The sequence below is a fragment of the Ochotona princeps genome, chromosome 10, assembly GCF_030435755.1.
Source record: "Ochotona princeps isolate mOchPri1 chromosome 10, mOchPri1.hap1, whole genome shotgun sequence".
In the NCBI taxonomy this organism is placed as follows: Eukaryota; Metazoa; Chordata; class Mammalia; order Lagomorpha; family Ochotonidae; genus Ochotona; species Ochotona princeps.
Genome location: NC_080841.1, coordinates 19,848,393 through 19,871,270, shown reverse-complemented (window position 1 = coordinate 19,871,270; position 22,878 = coordinate 19,848,393). Strand labels below are relative to the sequence as shown.

General features: G+C 37.3%; 1 protein-coding gene across 3 annotated transcripts in view; it reads right to left on the bottom strand.

The window, feature by feature from the left end:
* Positions 1-22,878, bottom strand: part of SYT14 (synaptotagmin 14) — a 182,433-nt gene that overhangs the window by 77,847 nt on the left and 81,708 nt on the right. For 2 of the 3 annotated variants that reach the window (XM_058669141.1, XM_058669142.1), the window contains exon 4: positions 15,043-15,258. In XM_058669141.1, the coding sequence (XP_058525124.1) occupies positions 15,043-15,258 (216 nt within the window). Of the gene's footprint in view, positions 1-15,042; positions 15,259-19,879; positions 20,995-22,878 lie in introns of those variants that run through there. The other variant, XM_058669140.1, reaches the window with a different exon arrangement.

Sequence of the window (22,878 nt, the reverse complement as noted above, 5' to 3'; positions counted from 1 at the left end):
AACAGAAGAAACTGCTGTGCAAGAGCACACAGTAATATTTAACAAAAGGGGCCCGGTGTGGTAGCCTAACAGCTAAAGTCCTCACCTTGCACATATCAGGATCCCATAAGGAAGCCAGTTCGTGTCCCAGCGGCCCAGCTTCCCATCCAACTCCCTGCTTGTGGCCTGGGAAAGCAGCAGAGGATGGCCCAAAGCCTTGGGACCCTGCACCCGCGTGGGAGACCAGGAAGAAGTTCCTGGCTCCTTGCTTTGGATCGCCTCAGCCCCAGCCACTGTGGTCACTTGGGAGTGAATCAACAAATGGAAGATCTTCCTTTCTTTTTCCCCTCCTCTCTGTATATCTGACTTTTCAGTAAAAAAAAAATTTAACAAAAACAAAATGCTGCATTGTTGGCATAACATAAAAATCAAGATCTAGAGTCCAAAAGGTGTTCACACATAATAAAGCAGTACTTCAAATCATTGGTTGGAAAATTAAAATTTTACAATATATTACACAGCGATAAATGGCTATCAACTTGAAAAAGTGGAAAGCTAGATGTCTACTTCATCTTTGCAGCAAAATAAATCATCACTGGGTCAAAAATAAAATGGGAGGCTGGGGCCAAGTTGCTGTTGGCTTAGTTTTTGCCTGCTGTGTCAACACTCCATAATGGCACTGCTTCATTCCTGATCTAGCTCTCTGCTGATGGAATGGGAAAGTAACAAAGTTGGCTCAACTCTTCGGGCCTCTGAATCCACGTGGAAGACCTGGAGGCAGCTGCTGGCTCCAGGCTTCGGAGCAGCTCAGATCTGGCAATTGCAGCCATTTGGGAAATGAACTAACAGATGAAAGATTCTCTCCCCCACTCTGCCGGCTTTACCTTTTCTATTAATCTGCCTTTCAAATAAAAATAAAAATAAGCCTTAAAAAATGAAATCAGTTTGGTATTGTGGCACAGACTGTAAAGCGGCCACTGCAATGCTGATTCTCCATATAGGTGCTGGACCAAGCCAGGGCTGTTCCACTTCCAATCCAGCTTCTAGCTTATAATCTGGAAAACAGAAAAAGATGGCCCAAGTGCTTGGGCCCCTGCACCCACATGGGAGACACGGATGAAGCTCCTGGCTCCTGGCCCTAGCCTGGCCAAGAGCTGACTGTTGCACCATATGGGGAGTGATCCAGCAGATGGAAACTTTCTCGAACTCTTGACTTTTCAAGTAAAATAAATAAATCTTTTAAATATATATAGTCAATAAGAATATATATATATACATATATATACACACACACACATATGTGTGTGTCAAAGATGCAGACGATACTAAGAATTGACTGTTTCCCCCCACCCAGGAAACAGAAGGGGAAAGTATGGAGTTTATCGAAAATAAAAATGTCACATTTCATTTGTAACTAAAAGTTCAGTTGTACCCATTGCAATTCCAAAATTCAGAATGGATGTGGTTCACGGCTATCAAAAACTTCCTGCCTACTTATTTAAAAATATATTAGAAGTGGCATGTCTGAACAATCAACCCATACTCTGTGAAATATAATCCTTATTCCCTTGCACAATACTGTGTTTTTGTTTTCCACTGTCAAAAGTTCAAAAATTAGGAAACTATGCATTGATTTTATCAGACACTACCTTTTATGTTTGTAGAATACAAAACAAGTTATTATATTTGCAATCAGCCATTTGCAGAGATCATCTCCGTATAGCCTTACACTGTAAGAATCAAATTTCCAAATATGCAGTTGGTTATTAGTTCTATTTTTAACCTGCCACTCATCTACTGTCACTTACTTAAAATTCAGAACATGTTTACATTATCCATCCAGCAGGCTAATGCAACTGCACACCAGACAGTCATGCATAATTCAAATCAATATCCTCAGGCTTGCAACTCCAAGTCAAAGCTGCCTTTAAAACAGCCAGGGTGTGACTTTAACATGAATAAAGTATATCTAATTTTTCTTCTTATGTGACAAATTGATACTTTCTGCAATGGATTGCCAAAAATGCAAAGCCACTGTATAATAGATCTTTACACTATTGAAGAAAGAGATGATTGAAAAAAATAAGGCAATTATAATAATCTTATAAAATTAATTCTGAAGAGTGAAAGAGAGTAAGCTGAGCAAGAGTCAAGTAGCAAAGATCACAATGCAACAATAGATTATATGAAATTTTTCATCAGCCAAAATGTATTTAAAATTACAAATTCAAAGCTCTGAATTACACTGCAAATTGAGCCTTCGTCCTATACTTAAACTCAGAATACAGTTTTAAATATGTCAAGTCAATTTCACTTATAATTTCTTAAATATAAGCTCCACGACTGAATTTCTTTTACTAATAAGTCTATAAATGGTCCAGGTTTAGAAAATCTTGAGTCCATCGACCTGAACTTGAGGCTAAGCATGCCAAGATACAGCACAGAATATCATTATGAAAAACTCCAATCTTTGCCACCTTTACAAAGTATATCGGCTTTAAAAAAAAAAAAGAAATGAGATAATTAGGTAATAATTTATATAGAAGTCTATTTTTGAGGATACTAAAAATATTTACTCATAACTTAAGCATGACACACAACTGACTAGTTCCTGCATTAAAATTCTCATAAGAATAAATGCATATATTTTGATCATTTTTCTTCCCAGATGCTTCAAATCTGACTCATCACTTAAAGAAACCCTCCAGATACGAACATCATTGCTCATGCAACACAACTCAATTATGAAAATTTCATATTACTCCTATTCAATATTACAGACAAACCAAACATAATATCCTCTACAATGACAGTCCATTAATGTCAAGGTGCAGTAATATGAAGGATGAAATTAACGGGATAGAGAGAAAGGATTCAACAGTATCAGAGATAATGAAAAAAAAGATTAAATGGCAGGCCTTTGGGAAATACAGTAAAGGCATGAAAGTCCGTTTGAGAAGATAGAAAATTTAGTTCAGGTACACAGACTATATCTTTAAAGTTTTCTTATAGAAAGGGAAAACTTAAACAAACATTTAAATGACAGTGTAGATAAATCTAAGATGTTGCAACAGAGTTTGAGCTGAATTTAATTAAATGCTTATAAGTAATGCTATTGGTCAAAGCTATTCAATAAAATTATCAGAAACATGATTTTATAGCAATTTCACTAGCAATAAAAGCTAGATAACCTGACACACAGAAATTCAAAATTCTAATAGCAACAGTAAATGAAAAACTGCCCTAAAAAAGGCAGTCCAGTCCCACTTAGCAAAAACAGCAGCACAGATGAGCTGAATATACTCTTATTAGAAGAATATTTCCTTTATATTTCCATAATGAAGTACAACAAAATAATAATTTAAAGTTCTTCAAAGATAAGTTATTAGCTCAGAGTTTCCCTTTCTTTATTTATAAAACTACTTTGGACTATTTGTAATATAGCATCAAAAATTGAAATAGTTTGGTATTTTCATATTTTGATACAGAGACGAAAGTTTTAGAAAAGTATCAAACACAGAAGAACTGGAAGAAAGACATTAGCACATAAAATGCATATTTAAATTATTTATTTTTCTAGATAACTTTACCTTTAATACTGGAAAGTATAATGGCAACACATTGGAAATTTAATGGCTTGATTTAGGCACAAGCAATTAAGAACATGAGACCTGATTAGTGTTATTAGATCATACTGCCAAATTCTATCATTTCTACAAAAGGAAATGCAGGGACTCTGTGACAGGCCCAAAATAATAGTTATCGGAAGGATAAGATCAGAAGCTGTATTTGCCACTTACCCTGCTGCTGAGAACAGATATGTACAAACATACATGGCAACTCTAACTACTTTAAGTAGATTTAAGGCAATATTGATACTGAATACCAAATCACTTGGAAATTCTGGTGTAGAAACAGCCAGAGAACTGAGATATCTCCACATGAAATTTTATGACCACTTTATCATAACATATTCTGCCTCCCAGTTACCAACCGACCACTCATTTCTCTGCTTCCTATTCTTTTGTGTATCTGTGTCCACTATTTCATAAAGGAAGGCATTAAGCCTCCAGGGAAAGCATCTCAAGCCAGGACAATGAAAGTATGAGGGCACTTCAAAAAGCTCTTGGAGAAATGGAGTTAAATCGTAAGCTGGTACCATGGCTCAACTTGCTAGTTCTCCACTTTCAAGCACTGGTGTCCTAAATCGGTGCTGGTTCACGTCCCAGCTGCTTCACGTTCCATCTGGTCCCCTATTCATGGCTTAGGAAAGCAAGAGAGGATGGCTGAAAACCTTGGGACCCTGGACCAGCACGGGGGACCCAGAAGACACTCGTGATTACTGGCTTCAGATAAGTTCAGCTGCAGCCATTGAGGCCATTTGGGGAGTGAAGATCTTTCTGTCTCCTCCTCTCCATAAATCTGATCTGCCCTTCCAATAAAAATAAATCTTAAAAAAAAGATAAGCTTACTCAAGATGCTAAAAATACTAAAGCCCATGCATAACCATCATCACAAGCACTTCCCTTGAACCTTCTGAGGATCACTAATACAATTCTGAAAAATTATACTCATATCTGAAAAATTAGAGGGGTAAGTGAATTAAAAATTCTAATATTTGAAAGGAGAAAGAGGGATTTTGACATTTACAATAAGGAATAGAGATATCTCCCACAGAAAGCCATTCTAAGCTACAGGGCTTAAGGTCAAAGGAAAGTAGCTAACCCAGTGCAAGGTGACACCCACGATAGGATTCTATGTAGCAAAACAATTCTAATAATGTGTTCACACCCTGGGGAAAAAAAATGTACTGCACATGAGCTGAAAGCAAGCTTTAAAACTGTTCAGACACTGAAGCCTGTGATTCTGAAAAAGGATTCCCCAAACTAAGTATAATGCAAAGGAGGATTTTTTTTCTTACTTGCAAAACAATGCTTAAGTAGTCATTTCTGAGCAATAAGGCAGATGTCATTATGGTACAAGTCAAATAATATACTTTAGAACAATACTGACAAAATATCCTAGATGGCAGAACTGGCTAAAGAAATTTTTAAAAGGAGTAGCAGCCTGGGCTAACTTGTGAAATGTAGGCAGTACAAGGGATTGAAGTCCCAGGGAAGTAGATAACAGCATTATTCAGAATTGTTTACACTATTAGGGCCCACTGTTTGGGAATTAATGCTAAGCTAATCTTATTCAGGCTTTTAAGCTGGAGAAACCTGGTGATTTAGGTTCCGTATATATCATAGGTGTGTGTATATAGGTGCGATGCGTACACACACACACATATGCATGCTATTTCTTGTATGCAAACTCTAGGGTACTTCGAAATGTCCATGGAAAACTGAATCAAAAGACAAATTAATGTCAATATAAAAAAGTTTAAATTGCCCTGCCTATGGCCTGGGAAGCACAGATTCTTCCACATCACACATTCTCCATGTGAATTTTCTGAAGTTCTCATGTGAATATGTATGCTTGCCTGGATAACTTTTCTTAATTTTGTGAGTATAACTATTTTTAAAGATTTATTTATTTTTCTTGGAAATGTAGATCAGATTTATGCAGTGAAGGAGAGACAGAAATATCTTTCATCTGCTGGTACACTCTCCAAATGGCCACAATGGCTGATGCCTGGAGCTGAGCTAATTCAAAACCAAGAGCCAAGAGCCTCCTCCAAATTTCCCACATGAATGCAGGGTTCCAAGGCTTTGGGCCATCCTCTGTTGTTTTCCCAGGCCATAAGCAGGGAGCTGGATGGGAAGTAGAGCAGGCAAGACATGAACCAGTGCCCATATGGGATCCCAGCTCAAAGTCCTGTTTTTCACTTATAAAGTTAATTAATTTTTATTTATTTGAAAGAGTGACAGAGACAGAGTTTCTCCATCTGCTAATTCACTCCTCAAATGCCCACAACAGTTAAGGGCTAGGCCAGGTTTAAAACCAGGAACCTGGAACTCCATCTGGGTCTCCCATGCAGGTGGCAGGGACCCAAATACCTGGAGCCATCAGCTGCTGACTCCCAAAATAAACACCAGCAAGAAGCTGGACCAGCCGCAGAGGCAGGACTCAATCCCAAGCACTTGAGTACAAGATGGGAGCATCCCAAGCAGCAGCTCCCAACTACAATGTCTGTCCCTAAGAATCCCCCAGTTTCTCTCTCCTACACCAATCTTTCCCCTAAATTACAAACTTGACTATCCAACTGTCTTCAGACATCTTTTTCTGTTTGTTTGTTTGTTTGTTTTAACATTTATTTATTTATGTTGGAAAGGCAGATCCAATTTACACAGAGAAGAAAAGACAGAGAAAAATGCCTTCCATCTGCTGGTTCACTGTCCAAATGGTTGCAATGGCTGAAGCTGAGCCGTATCCAAGCAAGCAGACAGGAGCCTTCTCCAGGTTTCCCACACAGATGTAGGTCTCAATGCTTTGGGGAATTCTCTGTTGCTTTCCCAGGCCTTAAGCATGGAGCCAGCTGGGAAGCAGAATAGCCAGGACACAAACCAGTGCCCATATGGGATTCTGGTGCTTGCAAGGTGAGGATTTGAAAATTGAACCATCATGCCAGGCCTATGTATAACTTTTCTTAATCAGGTTATCATGGGTAAATTTATCAATTCTTAACCACCAAATTTATTCCGAATTTGCTACATATTTTCTATATAATTCTGGTCCTCATTTATTGCAGAATTTTACATATTTTATAGTAACAGTAAAAAGATGATATAATATACTATCAGCAAGTATGTTTAAATACTAAAACCATCAAAACTTGATTTCAATTATGTGAACACTTCATTAGTGTCAACTTGGTAGAGTGTAACATTAAGCAGCTTAATTTTTACTCTACTCTCTTTTAATTGTGTGGCATTGAATTTGCCTCATTCTGTCCTTAATCTGAATCTAATACAGGGTTCATTCATGCTGAATCACTTTCTATTTGTAAAAATCTCAAACTACCAGAATTTAATTAAAACTTCATTCTCAGATCTACCTCAAATTTCTTCTGTGTTTCTAGCTTGTAAAACAGAACTAATAATAGTTCCCTGTCCACAGAGCTGTCAAAACATTAAGTAAATTAATTAAATTAAATTAAAATGTTACCTGTTGTAATATTATAAGCACTATTCAGTATTACTTCCTCCCTCCAAAGCTAGCCAACTCCACTTCCATTCACCCAATTCTAAGTGGAAGGACGGCACAGTGAGTTCTGTATTTTAAGCCTACTTCTACTCCAGCACCTTGATGTTTTAGTGCTGGGACACCTTCTCATCTCTCTTCCATTTGCAATATTTTGATGTATTAAAGAAAGAAAAAGGAACAGGAAAATTGATAGCATTATCGCTTGGCTGCCTATAGGTGGTAGGAGAGATTTCAGTCACATTTCAGTATGGCTGGCTGGGTAGCATTCGTTGACATGGTTTTTTCATAAATGATGCACTTAATTCATCTGAATGAGGTTTAGCTTCATCTCAGCCTTCACAGTCACCAAGGAATTTCCTTGAAGAGGACAGTCAAGTATGGCTTCCTGTGGTCAGCAGTTGATGCTTTCACCCATCTAAGTAGGTAGAGTTAGTTCCTGACTAGCTGGTTGCCTCATTAGTTTCACTGCTCTTCTCTCCTCTACAATACTATACAAGGAGCCTCAAAAACAACCATCACCATGCCTTCCAAGAATTTCAAACACCCAGAGAATTAGGATGGAGTAAGAGAACTATCAAACATACCATTGTCTCAATTTCCAACCTCAACTCTCTTTCCTATTCTTGGAAACAGAAAGTTCAGTCTGTAGGACTGTCAGCAAAACAGCTTCATAGCAGGACTTCGCCTTACTTTGGCCTTGAGATAGTAAGCCCAAGAAGCAAAAATAATTAAAAAGTTTTAGATTAGAGAAAAATACCAACAATGGTACTGAAGTCAGAAATAAGCATAAAGACTACATGAAACTGGCCAACTACAGGTTTAAAACAGAGAACAAGGACAGGTTAATGCAAATACACTACCTCATCCTTCAATTCTATATTTTCTATGATCAATAGTACTAACCAGACATTTTTACACATATCAAAAAACCCACCCATTTTTACAGAATTGTGTTCAAAGAACATGCAGTTTATTTAAACCAATAAATTAAAGTACAAAGCTGGGCCTGGCGCCGTGGCCTAGTGGCTAAAGTCCTCCCCTTGAACGCACTGGGAGCCCATATGGACTTGATCAAAATTATTACATTTTGTATATATAAAATAACACTACCATGGGTGGGGCTTCTCCCTCAATATCCCCCTTTACCTCAGATACATGAAGGAAACAATATGGACACTAAAGTCTTACCCACTCCCTATAGCCCCTGAACCTTTCTACCGTAATAAACTATGTAAAGATTGTCAACAATATAATAAAAAAATTAACAAAAAAAATAACACTACCAATGTAGTATTAACACAATCTACAGAAAGAAAAGATTTGCAAATCATGGATCTGATACTATCCAGAGTATATGGAGAACTCCTAAAACTCAACAACAATAGCAACAAAAACAATGCAAAAACAATGCAACTCAATGCAAAAAATGGGTAAAAGGGGACGAGCATTTGGTTCAGCATTTAAGAAACTGCTGGAGTGCAGGGTAGGGTGGCGTAGTGGCTCAAAAAGTTAATCCTACGCTTGCATTGTCAGCATCCCATATGGGCACCAAATCGAGTTCCAGGAGTCTGGGTTGAGCCTGGCCCAGCCCTAGCTACTGTCAGCATGTGGGAAGTAAAGCAGCAGATAGAATCTTTCTCTCTCTCCATCTCTCACAGCCCTTCATATTAAAACAAAACAAAAATGGGTAAAGCATTTCAATAGACATTTATCCAAATGTGATATTTCAATGGGCAACAAGCACATAAAAAATGATCAATATAGCTAGTCATTAGAAAAATACAAATTAAAGCTATAATAAGATACTACCTCACATCCATCAAGATGATTATTACTGAGAAAGGTGGGGAGAGATCAGGAATTTGGTACAGCTGGTAAGGAAGTAGTTGCCTGGGATGCTGGATCTCATATCACAACGCCTGGTTTACAACGGCCTTCTCGGCTTCTGATCCAACTTCCTGCTAAAGTGCACGCTGGAGGGCTGCAGCAGAAGGCTCAAGGACTTGGATCCCTGCCACTGCTGTGGGAGGCACAGATACAGGCCTGGTTTCCTGGCTTCAGCCTGACTCGGTCCAGCTCTTGCAGGTATTTGGGGGAATAAAACCAATGGATGGAAGCTCTCTCTATCCATCTGTCTCCATCTCTTTCTATGTGTCTCTTTAAATAAAATGAAATAATTAAAAAAACTGGCCATATTCTAAAAACATGTACACACAATAAGGAAAACTTCCGAAGAGATCTGTTAATGATCAAGAATGTAAAGTCAGAGAGAAGTTTACCAGGACTCTAAAACATGGAAAGGAAGGGAGGAAGAAAGGCAGGAGGGAAGGAGAGAAAGAGGAAGGAATTTTGTTTATAAAATAGTTGAAATGCACTTTGAGAAAACTTAACAAAATTCATTTCTCTTAAGCATTAAATTGCTTTAAAAGTAAGATTTAAATAAAAGAAACAAAGAAATGTCTTAGTACTCCTAATCTTAACATAAAATTAGGAACATGAAGATTCCAATACAGTCATAAGAGAAGGGAGTAACTGGTGCGTATGCAAACACAGCCTACATACCTTAAAAACACCTAATGATATTACTTATTTTCAAATGGTGTTTTTAACTTAATTTTCCTCAAAATAACATTTAATGTTAATAACATATCTTTCCATAATATATAAATGCTGCTTTTTAATCTCTATGGTAAACTAAGAATAAAAAGCTATGATGATATAAAGATATTCTGATAATTTCACACTACATTTCATTCTATATAAAATCATTTTAAGGTCCTTTATTTACTATAAAAATGAAAAATATTCATCAGTAAAATTAGAATTTCAGAGTTTGGTTTAGCTAACCAATTTATACAAGATATCCATAAATCACATTTAATTCTGATGCTTTTAAAATAAAAAATTTGTTAGAAAATGTCTTTAATTTCAATATACAGTAAAAATAACATTCTTGAATAAAAAGAATTTAGCAAATTATTTCATTATTTATATTTCATAGAACAATTTCTTCTAGATACTATCTCTTTTTTGTAGTTCTAAACTCACAGAAGATTAATATGGCCACCTAGAGGAGAAAATATGATCAACAAATATGCTATCATATTTTTTATTTCTAGAATATTTGAATTTCAGGTCTGTAAACCATAGACAGCTTTAAGGGACCAAAGTAAAGAGGACCACCATGTGTTGGAAAGGCTGAACAGCACTGACTGCCTAATAATGGAAGCCAAACACTTAGCCTGTAGTGTGCCTGTCAAGTACAGTTTTTATAATTTGATTTGTGAAGATAGGTTAAAAATTATTTAGTTGATCTACAATTTGTCCTTATTTATGTAAAATGGAACTAACCTTACCTATTAATCTTATCAATTAACTGTAATGAATAATAAAACTCACATGACAGTGTGAACTAAAAAGCAAGCAGAATTCAGTTTTGGTGGTTCTAACTGCCTAGTCAAATTCTCCTGCACTGATGTGCCCTGGTCCCTATCAGGCTTCCTCCAACTCTTTCTACTCTTGCACATGGGTTTCTAATGTGGCTGTTATAACATTCTTCGGTGGAATTCAGTAAGTCTTAATATGTGGACTTATATAACTAGTGAGACAATATCACACCATGTAAACATTGAACATGTTAAAATATTTTTCCTTCTATCTTAAAGTCCTCTTTAGTTACTTTGATCCATAAGATTCAGGTCTAGGTAACCTTTATAATCACGTATGATGCAAGATGCAGACTCAAGGGTCAGAGCATTGAGGGAAGTGCAGTCCCCAGGGTTCAGGCATTTACTTGGACTCAGGGAAGTGAACAATTGTGACCAGTGTCTGCTTTGGGGATCTGACAGGCAGGGAGCAGTGTGTGCAGAGGCAGCTGCACAGAACTGCAACCACTTGGGTAAATGCAGGCTATGTTACAGGCAAATCCCTCTCCTTCCAAATACACAACAGAGGAGGACAACTATTGGTGGCTGGGAAGAAGGGGGTGACCCTTTGGTTAAAAATACTTCAACTACATCTCTTTCTTGACTCTGAAAGCTGTTAAGGATAGAGTAAGTGAGCAGGTGTTAAGTGCCATTGACAAGTACTTTGTTCTGACTTCTTTCCTTAACAACATTCAATCTGACTTCTTTCCTTATTATTCTATTTTATTAAAACTAAGATCAAAAGTCACAGATAACCCTCAATTGGACAATGGAGCTTGTTTTGAACTCCTATCTTCTCAACATCTCCATTCTCCTTCTATGGTTGATAAAAATATAACATTCTCCTCACTGCTTGCTTTATTTATTTACTGTCTCTTCTGTTTCTTTACAGGACACTCTGCTCCCTTCTCTTTATATATTATCCTTCACCAATTTAATCCACTCCTACCGTTTCTCTTCTCTAAGTAGACATAATTGGAAAACCTCTAACTTCATTTATTATAACAAGTTCAATAACTATTGCCAAGTACTGAAATAGCCTGCTGCATCTCACACATAAGCTCACTGACCACAGTCCTCCCTTAACTGCAGGTTACGTCCCAGGACCTCCAGTGATGCTTCAAGCTACAAAGAGCACTGATATCTACCATCTTCCCCTACTCATACACACCTATGATACATTTTAATTCATAAATCAGACTCATTGTGGTATTAACAATGCACAGCACGTGAAACTGCCTCCTGCAACACAAGCACTCCAAATGAACACAGTCTGGTAGCTCCACTTTTGTTTCCTCTCTCAAAATACACTACTGTATTTTCACCTTCCAACTTGAAGAAGGCTCTTGATGGCTCCTCTTTGCTATTTCTGAATTTCCAGCATACTGCTCTATATCTTTAGGGTCATTAAGTAACTTAAGGGGACTTGAATACAACTCTCCTTCTGTTCTTCCCTACTCCACTTAACCTACATTAGGCTTTGATCTTTCACAATCTATGACACAAGTTATTTTCTCAATCTGCTGTCATTTCACATGATGCCTTGGTTCTCTCCCTATCCTAAATTACTCAGGTAGTATTTTAACATGAATGTCCAGTTCTGCTCACCTACACAGTCCACACACACCAAACTCAACATGATAAAACAGAATTATCTTACCCCACAAACTTATCCCTTGGATACTCTCACAGCTAATTAACAGCCTTGATTCTTCATTCATTCCTCACCACAGACTTTCATCATTCGGGAAGAAACAAAGAACCTATCCCTAAATCTACATATTCTTTGATTTTAAATCTTAAAAAGAGCTAACGAGGTTCTTCCTCCGGTAGCTCCTGCTTCCACTTCTGCTACACTAAATGATGTTTCTTAAAAGCACTGATTTGAAAGTGTCACACTTTCCTGCTTAAAACCCCCCTAGCACTCTCTACCTTTTTTTTATTAAAACAATATGAGGGCCCGGCGGCGTGGCCTAGCGGCTAAAGTCCTCGCCTTGAAAGACCCGGGATCCCATATGGGCGCTGGTTCTAATCCCGGCAGCTCCACTTCCCATCCAGCTCCCTGCTTGTGGCCTAGGAAAGCAGTCGAGGACGGCCCAATGCATTGGGACACTGCACCCGTGTGGGAGACCTGGAAGAGGTTCCTGGTTCCCGGCATCGGATCAGCACAGCACCGGCCCGTTGCGGCTCACTTGGGGAGTGAATCATCGGACGGAAGATCTTCCTCTCTGTCTCTCCTCCTCTCTGTATATCTGGCTGTAATAAAATGAACAAATCTTTAAAAAAAAAAAACAATATGAAACTCCTCAGCACTGCATTTAATCTTGTTACTTTGCCCCCTCTAAATACAAATAATAAGTGCACCAAAATGTATTTTTCCTTTGCCTCCATGAGCTCAAGAGCAGTTTCATTGCTTGCTGACACAGTTCTCCAGTACTGCAGTGAAGGTTCCATTGGACTTCTCCATATTTCTGCCTCTATCTCTGCACTCCCATACAACTCCATTTGCCTGACAGATCTACAATTAGATTTCCCTTGTTTCGTCCTGCAATCTGGAAGGCTATTACGAGAAATAAGCTTATTTTTATTCATATTCATGCTCACAACATCTGGTGTAGTATATAATCCATTAAAAGCTTGTCTATCAAATAAAAGAACATATTTCATTTTCTTGAAAACATAAAATCAATGCCTCCTATGGTTTCATCAAATTACCTTAGGTATTTATATGTAGAAAAGTAAAGACTGGGTCCTAAATATATGGTCAAATGAAATTAGAAGGTGATTCCAGGATACCTGTACAAGTTCCAGAGGTTAAGTCAGGACACAAACACAAGATAAGAGCAAGCATGGTTTCATCTCTCTCCTCACTGCTCTTTCTCTTGACTACACAGCTGTGCCAGCAACAGTGAACTTCAGGGTTGAGGCAATCATGACATCAAAGGGGTATGCATAATCTTAGGAAGAAAATGTAAAGAAAAAAATCCTCAACTACACCTGCAGAAGTGGGAATGTCCAGGGTTACAGATTACAAACTCAGGACAACCACCACAATGACTGCTTTCACTACCTTCAACTGTATTAACTGATCATTTACACATGAGGCACCAGATTATACACTCAAATCTGTACCATAGATACAATTTTGTTATCATGATGACTCTGCCAAGTTGGTATTTTCCACATTTTGGAAACAAGAAAAGAAACCTAAAAACAATAAACTATACTTTCCAAGGCTTCATAGTAAGTACATTAAGAGACAGAGCCGGAGGATCAGTGGATATCAGGTTCCAAAACGTACTCTTTCTCTTCTACAATCAATGTGCCAGACAGAGGTATACAGTGGTTGGGGACTGTCACTATTGTTTTGTTGAAATATTTTCTTTGGAAACACATGTCTGATTTTACCCAGTAAAAATAAAGTATTTTTGAGGGTAAAGTCACTGGTTAATCCTTATTACTTTGCATCTCATAATAAGACTTTTCTAGAGTAAGTAATCAATATTCGGTTGAATTATTATCATGCCTACATATGGACAGAAATGAAAATGATGTAATCGATCTTTAGTTGAGCTGAAGCTAAGTAAAAAAGATGGTTTGGTCTCTTTAAAACTGTATGTACTGGGGCAAAGTTTTAAGTCAACAGAACTAACGGATTCTAAAACACAAAACGAAGGTAATAATGTGTCAGTAAATGACAACAGTATACTATTCTTCCAAATCTGAGTAAAAATAATTACTTTGAGTATTCATACATTCTTTTGAGCAAATAAATAATGTACTTAAATGTAAAAGTAAACATAATTAAGGGTAAAACCTCTTAATTTCATTAGGAAGAATATAAGAACATCTGAGATTAGACTTCAATCTTCTAAATAGGTTGAGTTCTAATGTCAATACCAGTACAGCAGGTAAAATTAGACACAAAACAATCCTTAAAGTCACTGAAAGTAATTCTAAAAAAAAAAAAACAAAAAACTTTGGAAATCTCTGCTGCTGCTTTGTAGCATAATTCAGTACCAGCTCTGAATGAATCTGTCTCACTATTTCCTCATGCATGGAATATAACATTTTTTTCTGTTGTTTGACATGTGAAGCATTTGGCTGATGTTTGGGGACCATATTGAAGGAGAAAGCATTCATTTACATGGATCATACTCAACACTGTGAGATATTCAGGCTCTTATCCTATAACAGGTATATAGGAAATGATTTCATGTGAGAAAACAGGAGATTCACATCTTCCAACTCATGTTTGCCAGGTACGTGCTCATTATGGAATAAGAGCTCCAACTGTCACATTATTTAAATTATCTGGTGTCTTTGCTTTTCAGTGTTTTGGTATTGGCTTCATGTTTGGCTTCAGCCCAAAGACTTGGGTTTCTATAAAATATATTCTCAGAAATGTGAATCTTCTATATGTGTTCTCATTTACTGTGTAACTGAAGACGCCTAACATTCGACACAAATGCTATAAAATAGTCTATCTTACCTTCATCTACTGATGCTTCACTACTATATCCATCATATTCTGCAGACAGAGGACTGTACTTTTGTCTTGTCTCCCAAGCGTAGTTCTTTTGTCTAGAATCTGCCAGAGGCAATCGAGAATTATGTGTTCTGGATAAGGCCTCATGATATTTGCCCAGTGCTTCATCTTCACTTTCAGAGGATGAACCATGTTCATCTTTGTCCAGGTAAGAATTATCTATTTGGAATGATAGGGAGAGCAAATGATAATTTTAATGCAATAAAGCATAACACACATGCTAAACTATAATTCAATAAAGTCTAACACATGTGTACACACACAAATATACACTTATATATACATATATATACCTACAAAGCCCATATATATGTATATACACACATCAAAAAAGGACAAATAAATGCCCGCATAAAATGTATTTATGCACATATTCACACACAAATTTGTAAACTATATAAACAAAATTTTCAGCTCTAGAAAAAAATTTTTTTCACATATGAAGCCCAGGCTTTCTATATGTTTTAATATAATAAAGGCTGATTTGAATAATTATGTAGATGTTAGCCATGGGGTTTTTTCAGCCTAGTTTTACATAAAGGAAAAGGGTGTTTGCCATTTTACACAATTTTTTTCCCAAGTACCAGTAACACACACATTAAGCTGTAAGTATTGCCAGTACATATGGAACTAATTCAAGTAATTCATCTTAGAAGACATATTTTTGATTCTCACTTTGGTTAAAATTTTCAAAACTGGCAATGCTCAGTGCTAGTAATGGAACAGAGAAATGGGCAGACATAATTATTGGTAGAATTATAATTGGTACAAATTTTCTACTGAGCACTTTAGCAAAACATATTAGGCTTTTACATCTGTTTGTCTCTGATCCTTTCCTAAGAATTTACATTTCTCTCCTTTTTTTTTTTTGAGATTTATAAATTTACTTGAAAGGCAGAGTTACAGAGAGAAACGAAGCAGAGACAGATCTTCCTCTGATTCACTGCCTCAAGTGGCTGCAATGGTGAAGCAGAACACTGACCTCCATTTGTAATTCAACATTGGGCACTTGTGTTGTGGCACAGTGAGGGAAGTTGCCATCTGTGATACTGACATCCCATATGAGCTCTAGCCTGAGTCTCAGTTACTCCATTTAATCCAGCTCCCGATAATGCAGTGGGAAACAAGCAGCAATGGCCCACTGTTTAGGTCCCTGCCAGCTCTGCGAGAGATCAAGATGGCACTCCAAGCTCTTGGCCCAGTCTTTGTTGTTGTGGATATCTCGGTAGCGAACCAGAGAGTAAAGAATCTCTCAGTCTCCCTGTATGTTTCTCTCTCAAATCTCTGCAACTTTTTCAAAAAATCCTTAAAGAAAATTAAACCTTAGAAAATAATGAATAGGTCAGGAAAGATATGTTTGGGGAAATCCATTGCTCTGTATTAAATGCAAAAGAAAACCAAAATATACAACCAAATGTCCATCACTGGGCCTTGGTTAAGTAAATTATGATATATCAATGCCACCAAGTTATTGGGGAGGTAACCTACAAGTATTTACAGGAAAGAATAATTAAAACATTGAATTAAGAAATAAGAGAAGGATGTAATAGAGAAAATACAATTATATTCCTACTTTAAATGCATACACACATATATAATATATATACACAGTATGTATATATGCAGGCACATAAAAAGTGTCCAAAAAGATATGTATCAAACTGCTAACACTTTTTACCTGTGAAAGATGGGATTGTTGGGAAACCCTCACTAAAAGCTACTGAAATTGCAAATGAAACTTTCAGAAAGTTCCAGTTTCATATTACTTTTCTATTTTTTTTTAAATTTCATTGTTCATGATACAGTTCCCTTTCCGCCACCCCCAACCTGCTGTTTTCCCCCATATTATTACAATAGTATGATCCTTCAACAACAGTCACAAGTCCAACACTCTGCTATTTAAGTGTATCATAGCATTACAGGTATAGACAGTGGATGAAAGTCCAGCATCGTTACTCTATGTTTGGTATATGCTTGCCATGGGGGAATCTCAACTGAACTTGAACTGCGGTTATGCAACAAGGTGGAGGAATCCACCATGGTGGGAGAGTTTGGGGAGGGGTGGGGAGAACCGAAGTACCTATGAAACTGTGTCACATAATACAATGTAATTAATGGATTAAAAATAATAAATAATTAAAAAAAAGTAAAAAAAAAAAAAAGAAAGTCCAGCACCATTGACAACAGGATCCTGGACTTTATATTATATTTTAAAGCATTAGTTATCACTATTTTTAAAAGATTTATTTAAACTTAGATGCAACATCTTTAGGATTACAAAACAGCTCTTGAAAAACAGATTAACGGTTGTTAAAATCCATCAGCTCAACCTCATGAAATGTCCCCTTTATGCTCAGTAGAGATTACCTGTTGTGAAGGAATCAAGGTTGAGATTTAGGTGGAGAGCACAGAGGACTAATGTCACTTTCTACACTTCCCTACATGTAGCCAATAATCAAACACAGTTATCTGAAATCACTAACATTAAACAAAATTTTAAAATCAGTCCCCCATGCTGCTAACCACTTCCCAAATGTTCAGTAGCCACATGTGGCTAGGCAGGAGAGCTGGCGTAGAACCAAGCCCTGCTAATTCCCAGTACAGAGCTAGCTGTTGGCACTTTGTACAAAACCATGGTAGTAATGTGTTAAGGCAGTAGGAGGGCTCTGAGCCCTTTGAAAAAGGTAACAATTTTCTTGTTAAATTTTATCTGTTAGAAAGTGTTACCTAAATTTGCCCCCACATTCAGAAAGAGAGAAGAGGGGCAGGCATTTAGCCGGGAATTCAGTAATGTCAAGATGTCCAGGTCCCACTCTGAACTGCCTACATTCAAGTGCTAGACCCAGCTCCAGGTGATGCTCAAGAAACTGGGATCTTGCCCCATGTGAGAGAAGTTGCTGAGGTCGCTGGCTCCAGTCACGGCCCAGCTCTAAGCACTATGGAGTGAACCAAAAGATGGGAGCACTATCTGAGTTTAGCTCTCTCTCCAGTTGCTCGTTCATTCCCAAAATGTTTACAAAAGTTCAGCTAACCCCAGCCCAGTAGTTTCATGGCTAAAGTCCTTTCTTTGCATGCACTAGGATCCCATGTGGGCGCCAGTTCTTTCCCAGCTGCTCTGTTTCCCATCCAGGCCCCTGCTTGCGGCCTGGGAAAGCAGTAGAGGATAGTCCAACGCCTTTGGACCCTGCATTCACATGGAAGACCCAGGAGAAGCTCTTGGCTCCGAGTTTCAGATGGGCTGAGGGAATGAAATTGGGGAATGAACCAGCGGGCAGAAGATCTTTCTCTCTGTCTCTCTTTCTCTGTAAAATCTAACTTTCCAATAAAAATAAATAAATTTTTAGAAGAAAAAAAAAGCCTTGGCTTGGCTTGGCTTGGCTAAAGCAGGGAGCCTAGAACCCAATCGAAGTCTCCCATGTGGATATAAGGAATCAACTATTTGAGCCATCGCCTACAGCTTCCCAGGGTGCACATTCACAGGAAGCTGGAATGGTGAACAGAATTAGGACTCAAAACGAAGGCAGTCTACTATCAGATATGGTATTTTTCCCAAGCAACAGCTTCACCTCTGTGTCATACACCTACTGCCAATTTCCACCCACAGCAACAAGCTGCTTGATGTAAACACATCAAAGTTTAAAAATGTATCTTATAGTACATGTATTACTAGTGTCCTTTCTACTGTGAGTGGTAAAATAAAGTAATAAAGCTAACAGAACTAAATAAGAAGTACCAAAAGCTACTGAAACTGGCATGAAAAAAAACTACCAGAATAGACTCCAAAACGGATATATTTTCAAAAACTGGCATTTGTTTTCAATTTTGGATTAGCTTCTTCTACATCATTTAAAAACCATTCCTGCAATCAATAAGCAGCAGATTCCCATTATGTATGCAGTCATGTAGTGAAACTAAAAAAAAAAAAGTTTTTCTGATTTCTACTGCTACTCAGTATTATATGGGATTCGGAATTTCCAGATTAGCTCCATGTGTATATATCAAAATGAAGCCAGTACACTCTTGGCCTTATGATCAGATCAGATATATGGAAATGACTAACAGATTTAGAAGTAATTGCTAGCAATATGAACATGTTATGTTTTGAAAATATCACAAATATTGTGGTTGAAAACTAAATACTTAGAATCTTAATTCTGTACAGAGAACTCATGAGTAATTACAAACTGCTCATATATGCTCACTATAAACTAGAGCAGCCATACATATTCTTTAATGTAGACCTAAATGAACAAAAAAATCTACCCAGAAGCACGTTATCCAATAAAACAAATATTGCTCTCCAGGGAAAATATAAAATGTGATGTATATATAGAGAGTGTGATTTGAAAAGCAACAGTGTATAAATAACTTAGTAGTTAGTTACAAAGATACAAAAAATTTTTAATGTAGCTATAGCACAAGAATAAACTACAACTAAAGTATGCATGCTATTTAAGAAAATCATGGAGTTTCCAGTCATAAAATAAGGAACTTAAGGAAAATTAGAAGAATTTGACCAAATAGTTCAGGGACCAGGGGCAATAATTAGCAACCTATAAATAACATGCATACTCTTGAAACGATTGTGAGAGGGGAAAAAACAGTAATTTTTAAAATCTCTCAATAAAAGGATTCTAGAAATTCTTAGATACACAGATATGTATAAGAAAGCTTAAAAATTTAAAAAAAAAGAAAGCTTAAAAATTTGGATGACAGTGCCCAAATTTTTAAAAAATCAAGAAAAAAATTAATCACTCATAGCAACAGTAGGAGACCTCACCTCGTTCTGGTATTACATTAAAATATTTTTCCTCTTTACTCTTTTTTGTTCCATTCTTAGCAGAAATCATTTCATTTTTCTTGGATTTTAGGTCTCCTTTCAATCTGAAGTATTTTGCTGCACTCCTTTCTTTGCCTTTTCCCAGTAACTTCTCTTTAGAATAAACTGCAGGCTCTGGATGCACAGTTTCCTCCATGATGGGATTCTGCATCATGAGTCTACTGCTTGTCAAAATACCTTGTGGAGAGTGCTCATTCCCTCGGGATCCTTTATTCCTGTTATGTTTTTCAGCTTTCTTCAAATGATCAGAATGCCCTGTATCAACAGCATGCTTATTTTTATTCAAACGTCCCACTCTCACTTGGTCTTTTCTCAAAGACACATGTTGAGATTCGGCATATTCTTCCACTTCATGAGCAGCAATGTATTTCTTTTGCACAAACGCTGAGTTTCTTCCATTTGTGGTATTCTGATTTCCTTTCATTTCACAACATCTCATCTCTTTTAAATCACTCTTGCCATTACTAGAGATGACTAATCCAACATGATTATACCTACTAGTACCTTCTTGTTCTTGACAAGCAGATCTAGCTTTTGTATTCTGCCTGATAACAGATACCACACTATTACTTTTGCATCCTTCCAAAGAACTACCAGCATTACTAGTTTCTTGATAGCCTGACAGAATCTGCTGCCTGTCACTGACACATCTTAATACCTCTTCTTCATGCATTCCTCGATCATGCCTTTGTGAAATCGAAGGATTACAATTCATTTGCTTTGCTGTGTGCTCTACACTGGCTTGTGTTTTCTGACCCTGAGTGTCTTTGGAGACTTCTGGTAACACAGCATTGCTTGGTCTGGAAGTTTCTACAGCTTCTACTAGTGCAGAACTCTCCTCTTCTGGACGAAAGCCGTTTAGCATGCTTGTTACCTGCTCAGTCACGGAGTCACTCAAAGCATAGCTGACCTCCCCAACTGCAGTGGTCAAGTCTTCCACGGCACTACTGATCGTGTCCACGAGAGAGGACACCGAGGGCAGACTCTGCTGAAAACTTTTTAAAAATGCCATTTTCTAACTCTTTGGTTCTAAAAAGTGAAAAATGGAATTTTTCTCTTCTTGAAATACCATTTGGGACTTGAACTTAACATTTATTTAAATGTGGCTGTTTCACAGCAAAATAATCTTTCCGTAAAGGCATTCTGACTGGAAAAAATAGGTTAAAGTAAACTCTTCCAAGAAAAAAAAAATCAAATGACTTGGTTTACATATAATGACACTTGGCAGCAGCAAGACAATGTTTTCCCATTCAATGCTATCTTTTACTCTATACCTGAAAGAAGCAGTATGAAACAGGATTTCATTACATATTCCTCGCTGATTTAGGAGTCTATTGAAGGAAGCTGCCTTATTTTCTTAACAAATTATCTATACTATTCAAAATAACAAAATTACTAAGGGGAAAAGAAATAATCTTGCATACGGATTAACACTAAGAGAAAGCAGGCCAGCATGATGGTTCAATTGGTTAATCCTCACCCTTGCAAGTGCCAGCATCCTATTTGAGTGCCAGTTCATGTCCTGGCTGCTCCACTTCCCATCCAGCTCCCCTCTTATGGGCTGGGAAAGCAGAGAAGCAGAGGAGGAGGATGGCCCAAAACCTTGGGACCTGCACCCACATGGGAGACCCGGAAGAAGCTCCTGGCTTTGGATCGACTCAGCTACAGCCACAGTAGCCATTTGAGGAGTGAACCAGTGGTTGAAAGATCTTTGTCTCTTCTGCTCTCTGTAAATCTGCCTTCCTAGCAAAAATAAATAAACTTTTTAAAAAAAAAAATAGGGGAAAGTGAATATAAACATCAGCTGAGTGACTGTTACATGCAAGGCACCATAATGAAACAGTTTACCATATTTGATCTTGCAATAATACTAGGAGATAAATATTAATCCTACTTAATAAGTAAGTGAAAGAACAGCAAGGCTCACAACAATTAAGATCTTGAAGATCTTCCAATACCTCCTTAAGGCTAAAACTAGTTCTCTCTCTCTCTCTCTCTCTCTCTCTCTCTCTCTATATATATATATATATATATATATATATATATACATATATATATATCCCAGTGGGGGATATTTAACTTTTTCACTCTCATTTGCTCACACATTACCACTGAAGTTTTTCTGAGGCTAGATGACTAACTGCATGTAGAAACAGATATGAGAATCTAGCTGCCTCCTATTAGGCCAGTCATAAAGGAGATTTGAAAAAATGCAAAACAGTATCTCACTTTTCATCAAATATTTTTATTTCAGAACACACTTGATTTTAAAATTAAAAAGTATTTATGTATAATAGCTTTTTAAACAAATGGATAAAACATCTTTTAACTTTGTCAATTCTAACTTCTAATATGCTACATACCAACAGACATAACCCACATAAGCAAAAGCTCTTCGGGGTCCTCAATAATTTTGTAAAAGATCATACTGGTCACTAGTCCAAAGGAAAATAAGGAATACTGAACTAGAGAATTAGTGAAGGCTGATGAAAGAGGTATTTTACCATTTCAATCTACACAAATGATCAAAGACCAGGACTGGAGTCCAGTTCAAGAAACACTGAATTTAACCTCATCAAAATCAAATGAAGTTTTACAGTTTCCTAACACAAAAGTCACAACCAAGAAACTAACAGATTTTTGTTTATGTTTCAATTCTTTTTTTATTTGAAAAGCAGATTTACACAGAGAAAAGAGAGAAAAAGTTTTCCCTCCATTGTTTACGCTCCAAATGGCTGCAACACCAAAGTCAGAAGCCAGGAGCTGCTTCTGAATCTCCCACATGGGTGCAGGATTCCAAGGACTTGAGCCATTCTGCATTGCTTTCAGAGGCCACAAGCAGAAAGCTGGATGAGCAGTACAGCATCCAAGACACAAACCAGCAATCATACGGGATCCCAGAACATATAAGGGGAGGATTAGCTAACTGAGTCATCACA